Raw genomic sequence first — 21,960 nt, forward strand, 5'->3', positions numbered from 1 at the left:
CAAAACCACACTGGAAAATTCTGATATGTATGTGGTCAGTGCACAGTATTTATTTGGGTGAGTAGTTCCTGAGGATGTGTGGTACATGGCGTCCATGCATGTTATCCTGCATTTAATTTTAAAAGCAACTTCACTTTAGAGCTCATTTTCAAACATATTCTTAGATATTAGTGATTTTAAAAAGAATCAACAGGAATATGATTAGTTCAGTGCTTGATTTTTACAAGGCCATCTTTCATACCATTTTATGATTTTGTGCAGATCATTTCTGCTTTAAAAAAACCTGTTTTTTTCCCCACTACAGAGAACATAGTTGAATTTGAATGACTTGATTTGTGGGTCCCCCATTTTGGACTTCTTAAAGTTATCCCTAAAATGATTTACAGGACCACAGTTGATCAGTACTGTACATTTCTGATTATCTAGCTATAGATTTCTCTCTTGACTTTCCAGATCAGAAATCCTTGGAAACTTTTAGGTTGTTCACTATTTTGGGTTGAGGGTTCTTTCTTTTGCCTTTCCCATTGAAGGGTGAAATGGCTTTCTCCTTGATTGTATATCCGTGCATATTGTTTGCCAAATTCCCAGTTTACAAAAAAAAAAAAAAAAGTATAAAAAAAAAAAAGCGCGCTATAAAACATATGCTGTGTTCTGTTTCCATGACAAAAGTAAGTTGTAGGGGAACTTAAATCAAGGGTAGTTTTCCAACATGTATGCCTGTTCCCTGTTCTGAAGTCATTAAGAAAATGACAAAGAAGAAAATAGAGCAACCAAATGCCTTTCAGAACCACAGATCTGAAATTTAAATAGATGTGCTGGCAAGTTTTAATATGCTTAGCTGAATCAAAAGTTCATCAGTCTGAAAGTGATGGATAAATCTGTGAAGTATCCAGAGTCTGTCATGGTAGCTTAAGCCATCTGAAGCTACTGGCCAGCTTTGCTCATGTCCTCTATCACACCAGTAATTAAGAAAATAATTTTTTCAGATAAGACAGTGACTGGAAGGCCACAGGCAAGAGCTATACAACAGTACCACACAGCCACAGTATTTCTGTCAGTATTCACATAATGGAAAAAGAGACTGGGAGCAGAATGGGCAAGCTCTCTCATCCAAGGTATCCTGTAAGTAGGAGAGAGGAGATTTTTTTTCCATCCCTAGTCTTCAGTCCTGTCCTTACCTACTCCATACTCCCTTTCAAAACAAACCTGATTTTAGCTTGAAAACTGCCTGTGACTCCCATATACCCAAAAAGGAAATACGTGGACTAGCCTACAGTGCTTCTTTCAAAATGGTTGGTAGGTTAAAAAGTGTGAACTAGTGTGAGGATTAATGAATAGTCAATCTAATCTCCCTCTTGTTAAATCCAAAGAATTCTGTAATTGGAGTCTGCAAAGTAAATAATAACAGTAGTAGTAATATTAATAATAATAATAATAAAAAAATTAATGGCATCGTACGATACCTATGTATACTTGACCTTTATCAGTGAGATGTGAATTTATCATTTCACCTGATCTGCAAGGCACTTATGAAGCAAGTAAAGGCACTTACAAAGCAAGATGACATGTGTGTTAAAAGTAGTCAGACAACACTGCCTGCACAGTAACTCTCTTTCAAATGAACCAAATTTTGGTCTGGCTCTCTTTGTAGTATTTACTGTGTTACCTCCTAATAATAACACCTCACTAAGATTTTGGTTTTAGACTGAAGATATTTAATGTAGAACTAAGCAATAGAGAAAGGCTAGGCAGTAAAATGTTTTTTATTACAACTGGTTCTTGTGTAGGATAGTTGACCTAGTGGGGGAAAATGAGTTTTTTTAAAAAAGTTTTTAAAAATCAGGGTCAACATTTTGCCACACATAAAAGAAGATTTGACAAAATTGTAGTTTTAGTCGCGGTATCTTGACATTGTCTCTTCAGAAGATCACACACTGCTACCTGTTAAACTTGGTGCTGAAGTGGTGGTTGGAGCTCAACTTACTGCTTGGCACATTTGCATCTCCATTCTGTTATTAACCAAATTAAAGTCAGTGCCAGCAGTCCTTCAAATCTTAGACAAAAATGGAAGGGAAAGGACAACAGAAAGGCAACAATTGGCCTTATTATTAAAATGGAGTTTTATAAAAACAAAGACATAGTTTCAAACAGCAGAAAGTTAGAATACACATCATCTATAAGCTCTTTATTGGCACATACCACAAATCTTCACTTTTGTTCATTGAAGAAGAAGAAGGGCAAAGTAATCGAAGGGAATGTTAGAACAGTGTGTGCCTGCCAGCACAGTGGCCCAAGTGCAACAGGCTAAAATGAAGATGTTGCACTTGGATTTGCAGTGACTAGCAAAAAAAATCAGGATAGCAGTGTGTTCTGTGTGTGTGGAAAATGCCACTGTAGGGAAGGAAGAGAGGTGCTTGGAAGGAGGTCATATTTCTTCCTTCCGTAGTTCTGCAGAAGCCTGCTAAGACCAGTCAGTTCCAGCAATGGAACTGATGGATCTGCTGCTCTGTTGCCTATAACATTGCAGCTCTTGTACAGCCAGAAAGGCCAGGATGCACTCAGTTTCTGTGTTTGCGATTGTATATGCAGTCTACAAATTATAGTCTATTGGTAGATAAAAGAAATCCTGTATTAAGGGTGTGTATTTCATCTGTAGCAAAGTTCAGGACCAATAGTAATCTGAATTGGTGCCAACTCTTCCATTTATAATACCACAACTGACTGGCCATGAAAATAACTAATTATTTTACTAGGATTAAAAATGAAAAGCTGAAAGCAATTTATAATTCAATCAAATAAATAAAGATGTTTCCTGATCTCTTCATAAAATGAACACAAATGATGAATAAAAGAAAATGTGGTTGTGTCTGTTTCCTAGTAGGTATACTGTCTCAAAGACCTTAATCTCTTTTCCTTGATACCTGATTATAATATTTTCTTTTCTTCAAAATTATAATGCTCAAATGATTTTAATTTCATTATTCTTCAAGTTTGGCATAAAATTTATATGGATTTGTTCAATATGCCTTTTTAATTCATATGATGCTCCATTTAAATTGTTTGAATTTTTGGGGAAGCTCTTCTTTCCATTTCAGATGAATTCCTTTATCAGTCCTCAAAGTCATCCACATTGATCTATTGGTTGTCCTCCTAGCAGGATTAGAAATGCAGAGTTAAAGGCTGGCATCTCTGGCATTTCTAAAACCTGTTATGAGCAACATCATTCAGAATGTAAACACAAAAGTTCTGAGTTGAATAATGGTTTAAACTTCTTTTATTCTACTGTACAGGATACAATTTACATTACCATTATTTCTAGGTGACATGATGTTTACAGTGAAGAAGCACCTTGTGACTAAACAGCTGACAGCTGCTAGAGCTAAGGAATCTTTATATGTGTCTGGGGACCTTCATAAAATATAGACTACCCATGTTCCTAACTTGTGAAGCAAGGTACAAAAGAAAACAATTAAGGTTTTGTCTGTGATGACAGCTGATTCAGGTTTTTCAAGAGTTCCCAATTAAACAGTTATGAAAGTATGCAAGCTTATTACCTGTGACTTTTACTGTTTCTTGAGAGCACAGCTTATTTATCAAGTCATGAACAGTGGTATATTTTTTACTGCTTTTCAAATCTTGATTTAACAGTATAAAAATAAGAAAAGGCTTTTGATGAATTCAGCAAATTATCACCAGCTAATTTATCCTCTGGTAGTTTCCTACAGATTTTCATAGAAATCTTTCTTAATAATTGAACTCAGATTTGTCTATCAATGAAGATTAGTAGCTGTACAGTGATTTTATCCAAAAGTACTCATATCTGTATATTTATGGTTAACTGAGTTGTTTTGTTTTTTTTTTCTGGAGACCAAGGAGAACTCACTGTCCTTTTCTGACATAACTAAAATGTTTTTACACCAAAAGACCAGCATCTTCATGAGCTAGACTAGAATGCAAATGACTCATACCATTTTTTAGTGGTGGAAACTGAGATTTTAGATTCCGTGGGTACCATGGTCTAATTATTGTACTACTTTGTGCCAAATGAGCCTAACTGTGCATTGCGAACAGGGATAGACAGTACAGATAGTAAATGCTGGCTCTTCTCTGTTGGGATAGCACTTCATTCTTTCCTTGTACTATCTTTAAAACTGACTCCTCTTTGAAGTTTGCATTTTCTGTGGAGCTGTTGTTGTTATTTCTTCATAGTAAAATACTACGCTAGTGTGACAGGAGATATTATCAGGTGTTGAACAGGTTGTTTAACATGAAAAAGCAATTTGAAAATAATTCTTTCTGTGTTTTTTTATGGTAGCAATCACTTTATGTACACAAATGCAGTATATTCTTTATCTTTTTTGTGCTTCTGTGGTGCGTTTTATTTAGAAATTTATGTTCTCTAAAGAAGAAAGGGGCATATAACAAAATTATTCCCTAGTTTGCGTCATTTTTGACTGGGAATAGAAAATATGCCCTTTAAATCCTTTTCATAAAATTCTATTAAAAAAAACCAAAACAACCCAACCCCCCTCCAAAAACCACTGTTACTTTGATGATGTTGGGACAGGAGCTGGGAAGTTTACAGCAAGAACAACATTACTTGCCACGAAGCTTCATGTTCTGTTCTTTCTCTGCTGCTTGTAAAAGAAAAAATAATAGGAGCAGAATTTTAGTCATTGATAACCACATTCTTGTTGGAATGTATAACAGAACATAGCTGTGAATTGGTACAGATTTTATCCCCAAAATGCAGTATTTGTCACTGCAGAGGTACGTTAGATCGTTTGGACAGTTGTGTTAGCACAATGTTGTTGCCTACACTTCACAGATGAAAAGAACAGAATCTGTGCTGGTTTTCCCTCAGTTACTGTTTTTGTGGGTTACTTTCAGTCTCTCTTTTTAATATGTGGAAGTTAGTTTCTGCTAGTCCCCAGTGCTGCACAACAGCCCAATTGTTAACTTTGTAATTTTGTGAATGTATTCGGACATGAGTAAAGTGGCACAACTGATTTCAGAATGCTAAAATGTCTACTATCACATCTGTGGAAGAATTTCCAGTCTCATTCACATAGGAAAAAAGTGTATTGTTGTAGTTTTAAATATAAAACCTTTCTCATGTTTTCTTGTCACCTTAACAAAAAGTGCAGAAAATAGGATTAGAGTTGTTTTAGATTACTGGTCATACTCATTGTCTTATTACACACTAAGTAGCCCTAAAAAGAGCAGGGTTTTTTTTCCTCCTGCTGGAGGTTGCCCAGGATGTCATCTTTGACACGGCACATACTTCTGCAAATACAGGTATACATTGTGCATGTTTAGCACAAACAACCCTGTGGATTTTTAATTTGATTTTGATCACAAAACAGTCATTGCCTTTTAAATGGCAGATGATACATTTCACTGGAGATAAGTAGATACATGGAGAGGCCTGAAGTTGCTTTGAGAAAGGAGGATCTTATTTACGTGTTAATGCATTGCGTATACTTGAGTTTACATACATTTCTTATAGTAACACCTCAAAACATCAATAGATCAAAGTATTTAGGTTGAAATTTGCCATTAATTCTGTCTACTTTGGGTTGATTTGTTTGGAGACCGGACAGGAGGGAGTACCTGACTGGTTCTGAGAATGATGGTAGAGAAAATATGTTACTTTGCTTGCAGCGGAAACATCACATGACCGTTGTGTTCATTAAACTGAAGTATCTCCATCCTTTGAATCAGAGATTCCAAGTTTGGAAAACCTTTCCCTGTTCTCTGTCTCTGCGTCTCTGCAGAAATATGATAGATTCACTGGAGTTTGCCTGCAGAACTGATGAAAGCTTGCATATGTGCCGAGGAGCTGCTGCCCGCCTGCGGGGTCAGCTCTGAGCAGGACTTTCCCATGGCTGCTCCTCCTGCACTGCTGCCAGGCACCCGCACGGGCAGTAATAGGGGAGGCTCAGCCCCGAATTTGCTTTCTGCTGGCACTTAATCAGCCAGGAGGAGGAGGAGAAGTGCACCTAGGCAGAACACAGAAGGGCAAAGCAGCAGAGGAGAGCAGAGCAATTGCTTACAGAGCTGCGTAGTTTTTTTCCTGTCTCCTTCAGGTTTCTGAACGGACAGGTCTGTAGGAATAACACATCCCTTTGTAATAAATGAAGCTGTTCTCCTTTTACCATTCCTCAGAGCTTGGAAAAGCTGGAAAGCTTACAATAAATGAAAGACTGCCTAAGAAAGTAAAACGTTAGCCTGAAGAATTACATTTTAACCTGGGCTGCGTTGGGTAGATAATAAATACTTGCCACCTAGCTCCATCCTCTTGTCCTCCCAAATCTAGTTTTGTCCTTAATCAACATCAGCATTTGAGGAGAAAACGATAAATGCATACTTTGCCCTAAACCAGCATATCATTAAAAAGAAGTTCATCACCATAAGGTGATACCAGAAATACATTTTTTAGATGATACTTGTTCTGCCCAAATTAGTTTATGCTCTGGAAGGAGGCTGTTCTATTCTCCCTTTCCTTAGTTTAAAAGCTATAAAATGGGGATGATAAAAGCTCACCTCGTAAGGAGGTGAAGATAAAGAAAGTAGTGTTTGAGGTGTTCTCAGAGACTACATTCAGCACAACTGCAGAAAATGTGTATGAAGTAATTAAAAATACTGTATTCTCTATTTGGTATATAAAGACTGAATGAGGAAGGTTAAAAAAAAATGAGAGTGGCTCCATAGTCATTTCACCAAAGGAGGAAATTTTACTGAAAAAATAGAATATGATCACATAACTGAAGGTTATGTAATATTGTGAACTAGAGTGAAATCTCATTAGATGCCTGGTTTTATAAACCTTATAATTTTTTAAAGTGGATATGAATCTACTGTATTAATACTGTCAACAGCCTTATTGTCAAAAAGAGAAACATCTGTATCCTGGTATTAGGCTTGGGAATCTCCGAGTCAGAAAGAAGGAAGGCAGAAAGAGGATTATAAAAAAGACAATTAAAGGATTTTGCTGTCATTGATGAGAGAAGCTAGAAAATATATTTCAAATTCAAACCACGTGTTGTAATGTGCGTATGCATTTCTGTTTACTACTTCTAGTCAGTTTGCTGCAGAAGGGACCGAGGCTGCCAGAGTTTCACATTGAAGAAAACCATTGTGTTTCTATTGAATTTTAAAAATTGTTGTCTGCATACTACTGTGTTAGTATTTGTAACAAAATTTCGCCATGTACATGTATATTCTAAATTGTAGCACGTGTTACCAGAGTGGGGTATGTATGTACGTATGCACGTGCGGGCTGGGTGACAGCACATTGGAGATGGGCATCAAGACCTCTGTGGTATTCTCATACTTCTCAGTAACATCTATAAAGCATTTCCTGATGGCTTTGTCACAAATGTGCTCTATGAAAGTAAGATATATCATCATTAAGTGGTGAAAGTTCACATTCACTTAGTTATAAAATGTTTTGCTTTCCTGACTAGCAATACCTAGAATTTAATAATCTTACACAAAAATATGTCATCTGCCAATCTTCTTAGTAGGCAGTAACAGAAACACGTAGGATGTCCTGCTATTGTTAAACCCCAGCTATAGATTTTAAAACCTAGAACAAGAAATAGCTTGTTCATTATTGTTACTTTCTAATTTCTAAGGAATCCATTCTCAAGTATTTTTAGTGTTTGATCAGTGGAGATTTCATTCCACAGGAGCTTACACTGCCCCTTCCCCACGCTACCAAAGGACTATTATTAGGGGAAAATGGATAGAGAGTTAGGAAATAGGAGTGTTAGGAGAGTTCAGGTAAACAGTTCAGTTTATGTAATCATGTTTGCGAATATTACAATGGGGAGGAAAAGCTAGCCCATAAATCTGCTGTATGCTGATGAGTGTCATGGCTAGAGTGACTAGTATCTCCTGTTTCCTACCTGGCCTCCCAAGCCAGGGGATGTTTCCTCTACTTGGAGGGATCACAGTGAAAGAAGAGCTTATCTTTTCTTTGTGCTTTTCTTTTTGGATTTGTGCTTTCTTCAGAAATGGAATATTGCAGTCATTGTGAGATCAATGATGTTAAGAGAGAGAATTTTCCAGGCGTGTTTCATGCTAGTATTAGATTTGCCACAGAGGCTATTCATTGTGATTACGTGGTTAAAATTCCTGTATGTTACAGGGAAAGGATACTTCTGATGTAAGTATATTTAAACCACCAGAAAGATGCAGTATATTTTATAATGATGCATAAAGGAGGGAGGTGGGGGAGGGGAGGGGGACATTTATAAAATAAAGGATTTACATTAATACATTTTTTTTCAAAAATCCTAAATAAAATAGTAGAAAAGCTATAAAAATGCAGGAAGACAGTAGTCTATCCCTCAGCTTAGGTTTGAAGTCTCAGTTTGGAGTATCTGATAGTGTAGAATTAGAAACAAAATTAAGTAAAACATTTTGTAGAACAGGATGTTTAACTAGGGGAAAAGAATAGTATTGAAACAGCTGAGATACAGCGGATTAAAAAGATGGCAGTTGTTTATTGGATAAGGAAGATGAGTAAAAAGGGTAAATGTTAGAAATGACCACAGTAAGTAGATTAAAAAATGAGATAGTAATCATCTGTTGTCCCTGTCATTATAATAAATGAATGCATAAAGAATTGAGAAAAATTAAGTGTGCATCAGAGTTTGTTAAGAGGAACGACCTCTTCATATACCGCAGATTGGAGCTAAAGTGTGGTACTTGTGCCAGCAAAAATCATTCTAGCTATGAACATAACAAAAATTTGAGAAAGGATGAAATATCTTAAGTGAATGTATTCTTGTTATCCTTACTTCTTGTAATTGATTATAGTAGCAAAGAATCTAAGTGATATTTATCCTTTTGATTTTAGACTTAGCCCAGTTTTGAACTGCTGATCTAGTGTTGAAGGCACATTTATCATATCTGTGCATTACTGGTTTCAGATATCTTCCTCTGAGGCATCTTGTAGCGATCACAGCTGGATTAGATTAATCTTCAGAAGGGCAATTCATGCAATTTGTGATGACCCAAAAAAGACCTCTGCCGAGAGGTTAGGTGAAAATAACCTTTGCTTATATGGTAATGCTTTCTAGTCTTCACTGAGGTGATGAGTAGAATTGTACATCATTGAATTAAACACACTTTTAGTAAGTATTATATACTAAATAACTTCAGTAGTAAATTTCTGTAAAAGGAGATGTGCTCAAAAGATAATAGAAGTAATGTACTAATTAAAAGGAAAACATCTTCTTTTCTACTCCATTGAGGGACTATTCACAGCATGTAGATTATGGGCAATGATGATCAAGTACATAACATTATACTACACTTCAAAACTGGTATGCTTTAGGTCTATTTCTATATGAAAGATTGCATACACCTTAAGGGAGCAGCTCGCATTAACTTCTTTAATGAAAATGGTCTAGTGATTTCTGCAGGTGGAGATGCAGGGACTGAGGATGGAGGCTAGTAAGCTCTGTTGCATATGAAAAAGCAAAAAACCTTGTGAGGGTTTTTTTTTTCTGTGTGGTGTGTTCTTCATAAGAAAGAGGTTTCTTTCTTTTCCACCAATAAAAATCGGATGTTATTTATCTCTTTTCATTTAGTATCACCAGCAATGTAGTAGATGCTACAAGAATCTGAGAGAAAACACCCTTAAGTTTTGAATGTGCAAGAACAGATTCTGCCTGCGCATTTCAGTCCTACTTTGCAAGTGAAGTTTCAGTAAAATGCAGTTACTCCCAACTCCGTGCAAGCCCTAGAGGTAGAGCATGCTGTATAACACTGTCAGAAGGCATCCATGTGCTTTGACTGCTAGTGCTCGTAGTGCACTTTAGCTCATGGACCAGATTTTTCTCTGTGAATACACAGCGGTACAATTTGAATTCCCAGGGCATGGCAAGCAACAGGTACTGCTGCCCTCCTTCCTTCGCTTTTCTTCTGGGAGGTCTTGGTTTGCTTGATCTCCTAATCACTTAAAGAGCTGTAAGAAAAATACTTCTTGAAGGAGACACTAAACCTTAACCCCAGGCCAGGCTGTGTCTGTTTCCTCACTCCAGCCCACAGGTGCTGTCGTTTCTACTGGCGGTGGGGACGAGGAAGGCTGCACTGTTCTTGGTAACCCTCCCGTCATCAGGATCCCATAGGGAGTATCCTGCCAGGATACTGAGCGGATACGAAACGAGTTAGATATTTTCTCGTTATTTGTGAGACTATACTTTATTTGCAAAGTAATAGTAGGGTTCTTTCTGCTATGAATTATTGAACAAATGATTTCTGTGCATGCAGAACTGTATTTATCCATTATCTGAATTTACAAGGGTAGTCTACTGATACCATTAATACCTTAATGTGCAATAATGGCTGAGCAAATAAGAGAATATTATATTAGTGAAAGCCGTTCATTCGTTATTCAAGAGAAGTGGACAGTTTCATTTTAGAGAAATGAGGCATGTAGGAGAATATGATCCAGATCAAGAATAGGGCTAGAGAACATAACTATAGTGTTTTTATCTCCTTTTCCTCATATTTTACAGTAACTTAAGGGCTATGAAGGTATCAGGAAGTATAATATATATAGATACATTTTTATATATTTAAATATAAAATAGATCTCTGAAAAATGGTTTTATATATGTATGTATATATAAAATCTATGTATGTATGTATGTATAAAATCTATATATGTATGTATGCGAAAAATGTCTCCAAAATATATTCTTATGTGGTTTCCCATGGGTATCCAAGGACAAGTTATTCGGCCATTGTATGCTGTCTTACACAACAGTCTCACATTTTTTGCAGAAGCAAACACTGAAAAATAATAAATAAAACTAACTTAGAGTCTACCAGAGAAGAACATGTTTTTGCTGGAGAAGGAAATCTCTAGAATATTTCATGTCTATCATCAGGATGCTCGAGATTTTCTGTTGTAAGACTGTAAGGAGATTTCTGAGAAGCAGCATAGAAAATGCTTTCCCAGAGGCTGATTCCATTTGTGTTCTTGAGTTGATCTGATCCACTTCTCAAATTTTTTGAATTTGGTCAGTTTTCAAATCTTTTTCTCCATGTTTCTGGATGATGCCAAATTCCCAGAGAATAAAACTGAAATGGATGAATGATTTCTGTGAATGCTATATTTTCCTTCCACTTTCAATGCCTTTACCATTTTTCTCAGACAAATAAAGTAAGAATTTCTTTGCAGATCGCTTTTTGCATTAGATGTTATAGTCAGATTCTGACGTCAATACAGGATGCTAATCAGAGTGAAATCATCTGGGCTTGTAATGGCTGTTAAAATCCACAGAATATCATTAAAATGCTATACCGTGTATGTAAACCAGCTTAATTAAGCTAATATATTCATAATTGGTGTGTATTTGTAGACATTTATGCCAACAGCAAACAAGAAAACTTGAAAAACTTCACTTTCATGATGAGTTTGGTAATTTTAACATGTATTTGATGTCAAGATGCACTTTGCCTGTGTAGATCAGAAAGCATGGGGCTAGTAGGCTTTAGTTCACTCCATTTTTTATATATGTTTTATATTTTGGGTTGGTTTTGACCTTTTTTTTAATGAGTCTAAGGTTAGTTTGCTCATGTGGCTGAAACAAAACTCTAGTCAATCAAGCTGCTTTTGTTAAATGTCTTCTACTGAAATTGGACCTGATTAAAATTTACATTTTCTTTAAAAGTAGCTTAGTTTCATCTGTCATGCCAGAGCTCTCTACTTACTAAAAAAAAAAAAAAAAAAAAAAAAAAGGCAAAAAATTTTTAGACTGAAGTACACTTGAGAAGCTCATTTTTAGGACTGTTCAGTTCATTGCTTTTGACTAAACCACAAAATTTCAGATTACTAGAATAAATATTACAAGGCAGTTTAAAATATACTCCTAACTAGGAGGGTTCGGGTTAATTTGGTGTTGATGAAAAAGAGCTGACTTTTTTAATGTCAACCTTTTTATAATATTTTTAAACATTGCCACTAAATGCTTCACTTCTTTAGAAGCATCCAGGCAGTGCTACTTCTTTACCTGAAGTTGTTGGCCACTCTCTTGCTGCTGGCCTGTTTGCTGGTTAACCTAGGGGTGAAAGAGATCATGTCTTCTCCCTCCTGTCATGCTCAATATTGCTGTCTAGCTGTTCCTGGATGAAGATGTAGCTCAGTCTTCCAGAAGAAATCCATCACCTTCCTTTAATTGATGAGCTCTAGGAATAAAAGTTAAGTAGGGCCCAGTTTTACTTTCTGCAGATGTGTGCATACATCCCATATCCAAAAAATACTTTAATAGCTAGGTGTGAGACTAGAGAGGGCTGATACAGATAGATGAATCAGATAGATTTAATACTGTATGATCTTTCCTCGCTAATCTGTGAAAGAAGTTCTAACACTTAAAAAAACCCAAGTTAACATCTTTGTTAATAGAAGACACTTAAGTGTGCTTTTTATTTAGTGTATGAACATCCACTGTATAGCTTCATTCTGATAAATATATAGAGGAAGAGGAGAAAATATAAACTACTTTTGGAAAAATTAAAACTACCTTTTTAGAAAAACAGACCACAGATCTAGTTTCCCTGCAAATTAAGAAATTAATTAAATAGTTGGCAGTTATACTGCCAGTGACTTCAGTCTGTCTTTGTTCTTCATTTTTAGGCCAATGTAATGAAGCTAAAATCACTGCTTTTCAAAACCTTTGAAAGCCTTCAAGACCAGTGAACATTTCCCTATATTTTTTTACCATCCTGTTCGTTACTGTAGGAAACAAATACATAAGCAGAAATCAGCCAGCAAATCTATACTTTCCGAGAACCCTGGGGGACTCCATGTGCTTTAAAAATGTATGAGACTTTATCCACTGACTCGTTATTAACTGCTAAAGGTCACATGTTTTGACATTGTTCCTGAAAGTTTTGCCTTTAAACCCGATGTCCTCCTGATTTTGGTATCAATGTATGCTTTCTTCCTGAATATGGTGAAAAAAGGCAGAAAACAATTGCAATGATTATAAGGTCTATCTTGATTTCTATAGGAGATATTAAACTATCAATCTCACCAAATGTAAAAGTGCAAAGCTGGTGACAAGGTTTCATGTTACACTGCTGATACATTTGCATTCTTTCAAGTGATCCTGATCTGTAAACTCTGTTTTCCCAAATAAATGTTTATTTTCTATGAAATACGAAACTATATGAAAATTAGCATTAAAAATCCTATCTCTATGGAAGACTTATGTATGAGAAAATGAGCTTAATAAGAAAAAAATTCTCTTTTTGAGTAATCAAATGCTCAACTTCAAAGCTCATGCTCTGGTCCTATAAATATAAGGTTAGTTACATAATAAAGCAGGTTATGTCATTAGCTCTTGTCATGAGCTTTATGTTAATCACATACCTAAGTGATTAATTATTTGGGGCCAAAATAGTAACCTAAAATTTAAAGACCTTTCCTACCTTTGTTTTCTGTATTTCATCCATTTTAACTATATTCAATATGTTTTAGTTAAGTTGCTAGATCTGAGCACCAGAGATTTCTGTATGTAATTCATTACAGAGGCTTACACAGCATAGTTAACAGAAATTTTAAGTGTCTGTTATTTTCCAACTTAAAATAAATCCCCTAGCTTTTAAATTTTTTTTTTTTTTTCTTTTTTTTTTATTTATTGCCCTTTTAGGAACAAACTTCACCCTTGCAGAACTAGGAATCTGTGAGCCCTCTCCCCATCGAAGCGGCTACTGCTCAGACATAGGAATACTCCATCAAGGCTATTCCTTGAGCACCGGCTCTGATGCTGACTCAGACACAGAGGGAGGAATGTCTCCGGAGCATGCCATCAGGCTGTGGGGAAGAGGGATCAAATCCAGGCGAAGTTCCGGTCTGTCAAGTCGTGAAAACTCAGCTCTGACGCTTACCGACTCCGACAATGAAAATAAGTCAGATGAGGAAAATGGTAGGCCTTTTTGTTCAATATGTTCTTAATGCACATGTATAAGAACGTGATCATACTTAGAAATGCATGAGTATTCTTTTAAAGGTTAATTTTTTACTTTTCTTTCTCAGTTTGACTAAAGCTGCTTTTTAATGTTGGGATTGCTTTAGCATCGATATCAGGAAACTCTATGACATGTATATCATATAATATGATATATTTTTGTTTTATCTTACAATTTACTTTCCTCGCAATAATCTTTCACAGAAGTTTGTGCTCAGAGTACATTAAATTAATCTTAATGATGAGAAGCAGAAAGAAATTTCTTAAGAGAAATAGTTTCTCGTATGCGATTTTTATACACAGCTTGAGGTAATATTGATAATCTACAATACGCTACTAGCTGTAACAATGGTGCTAATTTGTAACAATCAGATATAATTTTGTGTGTTTTTTCACATTTTTGAAGTTATAAAAAATAAAATTAATTTGCTGTTTGCTTATTGGTAAGTATTGGGGGCTTTTAGAAAGCAAACCTATGCATCAGACTGAGGCAAAGCACTTCTGTTTACTATAGTCATTAAGTTCATAGAAATGAGACTTTAGACAGTGTAACAATCATTTGTGACAAACGCCTAGACATTGGTTGATTCTCAAAGTAAACTGCATTAAGCCAGCTGTCCTTTCAAATTCATATAACCCAGATTCATGTTCTTCATATATATCAGCTAAAAATCTTTACCTAGGGAATTTTCTGTGCTCCCATGTTTTTAAACTAAACTAGAGGAAAAATAGTAAAAGTGGATTTGCAGGAATCCATCCTATAGGGTGATGAAGGTGCAAACTCAGCTTAGTTAAAATATGAACTAAATGTTTTGATACTTGCCATTCTGAGAAGCTATCGCAGTTTAACCCCAGCCAACAACTAAGCCCCACACAGCTGCTTGCTCACTCCCCCTACGGTGGAATGGGGGAGAGAATTGGAAGGGTAAAGTAAGAAAACTCGTGGGCTGAGTTAAAGACAGTTTAATAGGTAAAGCAAAAGCTGCACATGCCCAAGCAAAGCAAAACAAGGACTTGTCGTGGAGGGGATTAAAAATGAGAGAGAGGGGTTTGGATCACTTAAAGAATCACCTCCAATTGTATTAGCAACAGAAAAATTACTTAATAGAAATTTGTATAACAGTGCGACTTCACAGAATTCAATGGCAAAGTTCACTCTATTACTTAGTACATGGATGAAATGCACACAGGAAAATTAAATTAGAATTAAACTAAACTTATGTATATGGGGACTGAAAACGTAACAGGGTAAAAGGGAATGTGGGAAATGGTAAGGGAAACCCTCCCGTTGAGTCACGAGGTTCAGAGAAGACCCCCTTGCTTTCTAAACTCCTGTCGGAGTCTAGGTGCAGCTGGATCGACTCCTAGTCCCAGACTTGGTCAACAGTTTATATCTAAAGGGATTGTCAGTATAATCGCAGCCTAAAGTTCTTTCACAGTCGAATAAAAATAATGACAGTAATTTATGTATAAATTTTAAAGTATTCACTTATATCTTCTATAACTTACTTAACATCTTATAATATACTTGCTATAACATAATATATACTTGCTATGACTTACTTATTATAGACTTGTCAGGTTGGTACACACGCGTGCATAAAGACACTAAGAAATACATATAGAGAATAAGAGAGAAAAGGAGGTCTATCTGTTAAAAATTCCCCTTGAGGTCAGTGAAAATATTCACATCAAATGCTTTGGCATTTGTCTCAATGGGCGAAGGCTCCAGCCTCGAGGAGCGAAAAGAATCAGCCCAGGTCACGTCAGGTTTTGGTGACAGACCTCTGATTTTCGCAAACAGGAGAGTTTGCAAGCTCCGAGAGGCGTCCCGCTCAGAGGGAGATGCTGGTCGCAGCCCGCTGCGGTCCAGGAGAGCTCAAAGGGCCTCACTCAGTACCACTCTTTATAGGTTCGGGAGATGATTGACTTTTGTCATCAACAAATTGCTAGAATCCCAGCTGCGCTGGAAAATTCCAAGACTGAGAATAACTCAAAACATGGATACGGGATGCTCCAAGATTGTCAGGGGAGGACCGTAATGTTGCAAGGTTGTTATGAGAGAGAACTGGCCGCAGGTCGTTATAAGAACTGGCCATCCTCCGCCGGGCAGCAGGAGTCCTTGGGACACGCAGCGTATCTCCCTGTCTTCGCTGTGTAAGAGTCCCTGGTGCAGCCAAGGGTCGCTTCACTGCCCGACTCATGACACTTATGCTAAGGCTAGCGAACCTTCCCGAGTTCAAAAATCAGCCTGGAGAGGGGGAAAGGAATTCACCACCACAGGACTTCATTCACCACTTCCCATGGGCAGGCAGGTGTTCAGCCATCTCCAGGAAAGCAGGGCTCCAGCACGTGTTAATGGTTACATGGGAAGAGAAACATCCTAACTCTGAACGTCCTCCCTTCCTTCTTCTCCCCCCAGCTTTATGTGCTGAGCATGACGTCCTATGGTCTGGAATATCCCTTGGGTCAGTCGGGGTCAGCTGTCCTGGCTGTGTCCCCCCCCAGCTTCTTGTGCCCCCCAGCCTGCTCGCTGGTGGGGTGGGGGGAGAGGCAGAAAAGGCCTTGACTCGGTGTGAGCACTGCTCAGCAGGAATGGAAACATCCCTGTGTTATCAACACTGCTTTCAGCACAAATCTGAAACATAGCCCCATACCAGCTACAGTGAAGAAAATTGACTCTACCCCAGCCAAAACCAGCCCAGAAGGTGAAAAGGGATCTCCCTGATGTTGTACCCTCAGAGCAACTATTCAGGCAGCTGATACCAGCTAATGAAACCAGCTCCCTGCTACGCATATTACTCGTGATAAAATTTAATTTGTTACATGTTGGATGCCTCTCAGATGAGGATTTCTTTCAGATGTTTATTTTAGGCTCCTCCCCATACTTACTGACTGTTGTCTCGGTTTCAACAAAGCTGGTGTGCCAGGCACTAGAAACACCAGCAACTGCTTGTCAAAGCAAACAAGGCAAAACTGAATTACAGGTTTTATATTGATAGAAGAAAGCTCAGAAAAGTGCAATTGATTTTGTTTGTAACAGCAGTCTTTTTTTTGTTGATTTAAATTGAATCTTCAAGTAGTATCTCCTCTCCATAGGCATAGCAGGATACATTTCTTTGTCAAAACCAGAGAGGAAATGTATATTTACTAATAATGGTGTGTACAAGGAAGTCAGTATTTTAAAAAGAATCAGCGACTGATTAATTGATTTATTATTTTTTTTTAATAAAACCATTCACAGAAAACATGACAGTTTCCATGACTTTAGTAGAGTTTTGATAAGGCTACTGTGCATAATTTCAAATAAAAAACCTGACTAATGAAATTCTGGCATTATGGAACAATTGGGATTCATTTCTGTAGCATGAATTCACTTCACTGAAGGCGACTGTCTCCATTTCAGTGGAAGCACTGTGCCACACCTTTTGTCTGAGAAAATTTAATCTCAGGACCTACTTTCATACATACTGTCACAGACATTGATAAAAGAATGAGTCTGTTTGCTTGCATTTCAGTTTCTTCCTTACACTAAGTGAATTATTAAGTAATTGGAAATACAGTGCAGTGAATCCATTTTAAATAGGTAATTTTTCTAACAATGATGTTAATAAGAGAAAGAAGGACATGATCAAATAGCACACAAGAAACAAACCGGTATGTGGAATTCATTTTTACTTGGAAAGGTTTTTGTGATAAGGGTTTCTGTATGTTTGGGTGTTTAAAAAAAATCATGCAAGTTTGAAGCAACTATTATATACACAGAGGTGTTAACTTCAGTAAACTTTTTAGTCTTACTCTCTCACAAATTCTGGTTAGCTCAAAAATCAATGCTTCTTCACATCACTGATTTTATGAAGTTTTGAGATGCATTATCATATAGATTGACAGTTGCCCCACTGGTTCAGCACCACAGTGTGGACACTTACAAAACCATCATTAATTTCTTACGCTTGTGCCCAGCAGTGGTTTCCTACATAATAAACACTATGTCCTTCAGAAGCAGATCAATAACCTGCTAGGTATTCGTCTTCAAGAGGAAGTAACAAGAATGTATACTTCAAGAGAAATTTGCTCTCTGATATGGTTTCAGATTTGCAGGTTACTAGCATAAAACAAGACATTTCTTGGTATGAGATTTTATCCATTTATGCCTAGCAATATTAGAGTGAACTCATGATGCAAGGACTACTGAATTTATTTAACATACCGTTGAAGCTTTTTCCCCTGATACAGTTCAACTGTTGTGTTACAAAACAGTAGTTCAACTCCAAAAGGTGATTTTTTTTTAATATTGAGATGCTATCAATTTATATCATTGCACTTAAAAAAAAAAAACCAACCAAAAAAACAAACTATACCTCTCACTTTTCTTGTAATATTAAATCTATTTTGTCACTTTTAGTACATCTCTAAGTAGCACAGAGGAGGCTTAATTTCTAAAAATTGCTCTAACAATATGATTTGTTTCCCATTCAAATCCATTCACAAAGCTTATGACCATTTTCTGCACTTCTAGATTTAGTATGATTTAATTTTATCATAAATTAGAATTCTGTGAACCTTGAAATATTAGCAGGTTTGAAATGCTTATAGATAAATTGAAATAATGGAAACTCATTTAAATTCAATTTTTTACTTGGTATACTAAAATTCTTCCTAAAAAAACACCTTATTGATGATCCAATTTGAAAAGCAACACTTCTATTTTCACAAGTCTGATTAGGCTCTAAATTCTTCTTATATCTCACAGCTTTTACTTCTGTCTCGATCTGGCCATCTCTTCTTTATACATGGCAATGTGAATATATAACAGCAAATCTGTCACCAAATTGTTAATCAACATGATGTATTGAGTTGTGAGATTTAAGTAAATTAATCTTTTTGTGATATATACAAATGTAAAAAGTCAATTAGATATATAGCTCATCTCTGATGTCATGTGCCAGCTTTGTAGAGAGAATTCTTTGTGGGGACCCACAGGTACAGAGTATAGGGGATATACCAGAGTTCCCGAATGCTTATTTTGTCTTTCCTTTTATTAAAGCCTGTAACTGTTTATTCCAAAACATCATGGAACTCTTTTCAAAAGTAGCGCTTGTCATCAGCTGTCATGTGTTCTTTCCTAAGCCTACAGTATTCCTGTTTCCAGAGTAAAGCTTAGGTGCTGATTATGTTTAGGTAGTGGCCTTGAAGCAAGTACTCTTCCAGGGCTATATTTTGTTTACTTTTTTAAAAAGCGAGCAGTTCTTTTTTTTTCTAAGTTGAGTTGAAAATTAAGTTCTTCTCAAAACTTCAAAACCTGTTGTAAAATAAATTAATTTTCAATATAAAAAATCCATGTAAACTGAACTGTCATAGTTAAGGAAGATTGATGTACAGAATGTTTTTGCAACAAATCTGCAATTGTCTCCCTGGCTTCACTGTTATTGAATGACCAGTTACAGGCTGTTAGGGAGGTGATTAAATTCAACCATCATTAGGCAGATGAGAGTGAAAAGCTGAACAAACCAGTAATACAGAAGAGAAAACATAATCCTAGGTAGAAGAAAGGAGAACAGAAAAGTAGCATGTAAACTCAGAGCAGATCTCAGTAATATTTCAGAGTGCTGAAATGAACTTAGAGACCCAAAGAGAATCCAGAAGGAGGGCTTTCAGTTTGACGTGAATCTAGATCATGTTGATTCTCCTGTTGTAAAAAAGAAAACATCTGGAATCATGTTGGAGACCTTTTTTGGGGTAGAAAGTTGTTACCTTGATACTTTTTGTATAGTGCCTTTATTGTATGTAATTGATAATATCACTGGTAGAATGGGACATAATATAAAATGTTTATCATGAGATTTCTACACTGATATTATAATACCAAACACTTGAGATGTTTCTGTTTTAGATTTGTGTGTCAGAAAAGAAGAAAAGCTTGTCTTGGGGGAGGAGGAGAAATTCCAGGACTGAAACCATGTTATTAAAATAATGTCAGAGCAAAAAAGATGATCAAGGAATGCTTTTATCTTACCTAGTAGTGATTCTGAATTGAGCAGCAAGACAAGAATGAATGGGAAGAAATAAAGCAATCTCAAACTTCAGCAAAACAAGGGAAATAGTTCAAGGTCATACTGTGGTAATCTGTGTGTGTGTTTTAAAGAAATCTGCAATAAAACACTGTGATTTTGGTAGCTTTTTGTAGATAATGCCTATGAAAAGCAAATAATTTGGAATGTATGGAACCATTTCTGTGTTGATAGCCTAGCTGTACCTTGTGAGGTGTGGAAATGTGGCGCGTTATTGGAATGAACCTGGAGAGTCCTGACGTTGAATCCGGTAGTGCCATGCACTTTCCCTTTCCTCACTTCATCCCCTTTTCTTCCTGGAGAAGATCTTCCCTACTCCACTGGAGCCAACCTGTCTCTACCATCAGGTGTGAGGATTCAAGTCATATAGAAAGGTGTTGTAGGATGCTTCACAAATATTTTCAGGTTCAATATCCATCAATATTTGCTATGCTAGACATATCGGTGACAGTGAATTCTACAATTTTTTCCACATTACTTTGGTGGTGGTTTTTATCATAGTAATTGAAAGTTTGAATACCAGACAATGCCATGTGTGCATATCACTTATTAAAAAAAAAAAAGAATACCATGAATAAAGTTAAATGAATTTGGGAAAATTATAAGATAAAATATGAGAAACTGTATTTATGTGTTGTACTTCTGTTTGGATCGTTTGAATAAAACAGGGAAATTATATTTCCCTTTCTTTTTTTCCCTGCTATGAAGTTTTCAGTGGTAATTTCATATAGTGATTTCTCAAATGCATATATAAAGTAAATCTTAAAAAAAAAACCAAACAAAAACCACCCCATAATTCAAACTGACCTTGTATTTTATAGTTGCTTCAATTTTATGAGCAGTATAATCTGGGCTTATCCTGGAATGTTGTTGAATAACGGATTTAGGCTTACAATAGAAAAGAAAAGATATTATTGCATCACAGGATTTACAAAGAGGCACCAGACAGATGACAGCAAGGAGTTTATTTTCTTATTTTTACTGTTTTAATTTTGCCATGTTGTTCTCAATATTTCTTTACTTTAATTTTTATTCAGCTTTCTATTTCACACTTCATAATTTGCAGAAAAGGTTATGGTGAAACTGTGATTCTACTCTTGAGAAGGTTTTGGTTGTGTTGTATGCGTGCTATTGTCTCTGAGTGGTAAGACCAGTTTGGAAGTAGAAGGTTTTAACGTTCCTGGTGTCGGAATTCTATTTGGGTTAAAACATTGGGAGATTAAGTTTGCTTCCTAAATATTCCCACTAAGAAATATTCACTTTTGCCTATGGGAAAGACTTTCCTTGTTAAAATGGGGTGTTTAAACAGTGGTGATGCAGTTGGAGCAGATCTGTGTAGTCTTTAATTGGAGGGGGGGGGGGAGATAATATGCCCTTATAATTTTGAGGTAGTATACCTATATTTTGTGTACAAGAAGAAGCAGGGAAGCTGTAGACTTACTGTATATTGCATAGTATAGTGCTAATTTCAGCTGTTAGTACTGTCTAGGAATGTTGTGCCCATTTCCCTCCCAGATCAACCCAGGTAGCTTGGAAACAGCAGGAGGGACAGATATGAAAGAGAAGAGAAGCTGCCACAGTTGTACGATCTGTTCTTAGCTGAGAAAGTGTCCAGATGGTCCTAAGGAAACGATGAGATTTAAATGAAATGTCATAGACTCAGAAAATGGAATCACGTACGTCATATATCAACTAGACTTCTTAAGAAGGAGTGCTGGGGAGGTTAGCTCATGCATGGGCATACTTCATCTCTTCTTTAGGAAGGCTTGTAAAGTACTTTGTAAATGACAAATTTAGCAAGTCATTAAGCACAGTATCAAAGCTCGGTTGCTTAAGTGGATCCAATTTTGATGTGCTCTCAAAACTTGAGGGCACTTCTAATAGGAAGTGGTTTC

The 21,960-nt window shown here is 36.4% G+C and overlaps 1 protein-coding gene across 3 annotated transcripts in view; it reads left to right on the top strand.

Moving 5' to 3' along the window:
- Positions 1–21,960, top strand: part of TENM2 (teneurin transmembrane protein 2) — a 545,903-nt gene that overhangs the window by 32,366 nt on the left and 491,577 nt on the right. For all 3 annotated transcript variants that reach the window (XM_075056250.1, XM_075056251.1, XM_075056252.1), the window contains exon 2: positions 13,677–13,952. In XM_075056250.1, coding sequence (XP_074912351.1) covers positions 13,677–13,952 — 276 coding nt within the window. The remainder of the gene's footprint in view (positions 1–13,676; positions 13,953–21,960) is intronic.

The sequence above is a fragment of the Buteo buteo genome, chromosome 24, assembly GCF_964188355.1.
Source record: "Buteo buteo chromosome 24, bButBut1.hap1.1, whole genome shotgun sequence".
Lineage (NCBI taxonomy): Eukaryota > Metazoa > Chordata > Aves > Accipitriformes > Accipitridae > Buteo > Buteo buteo.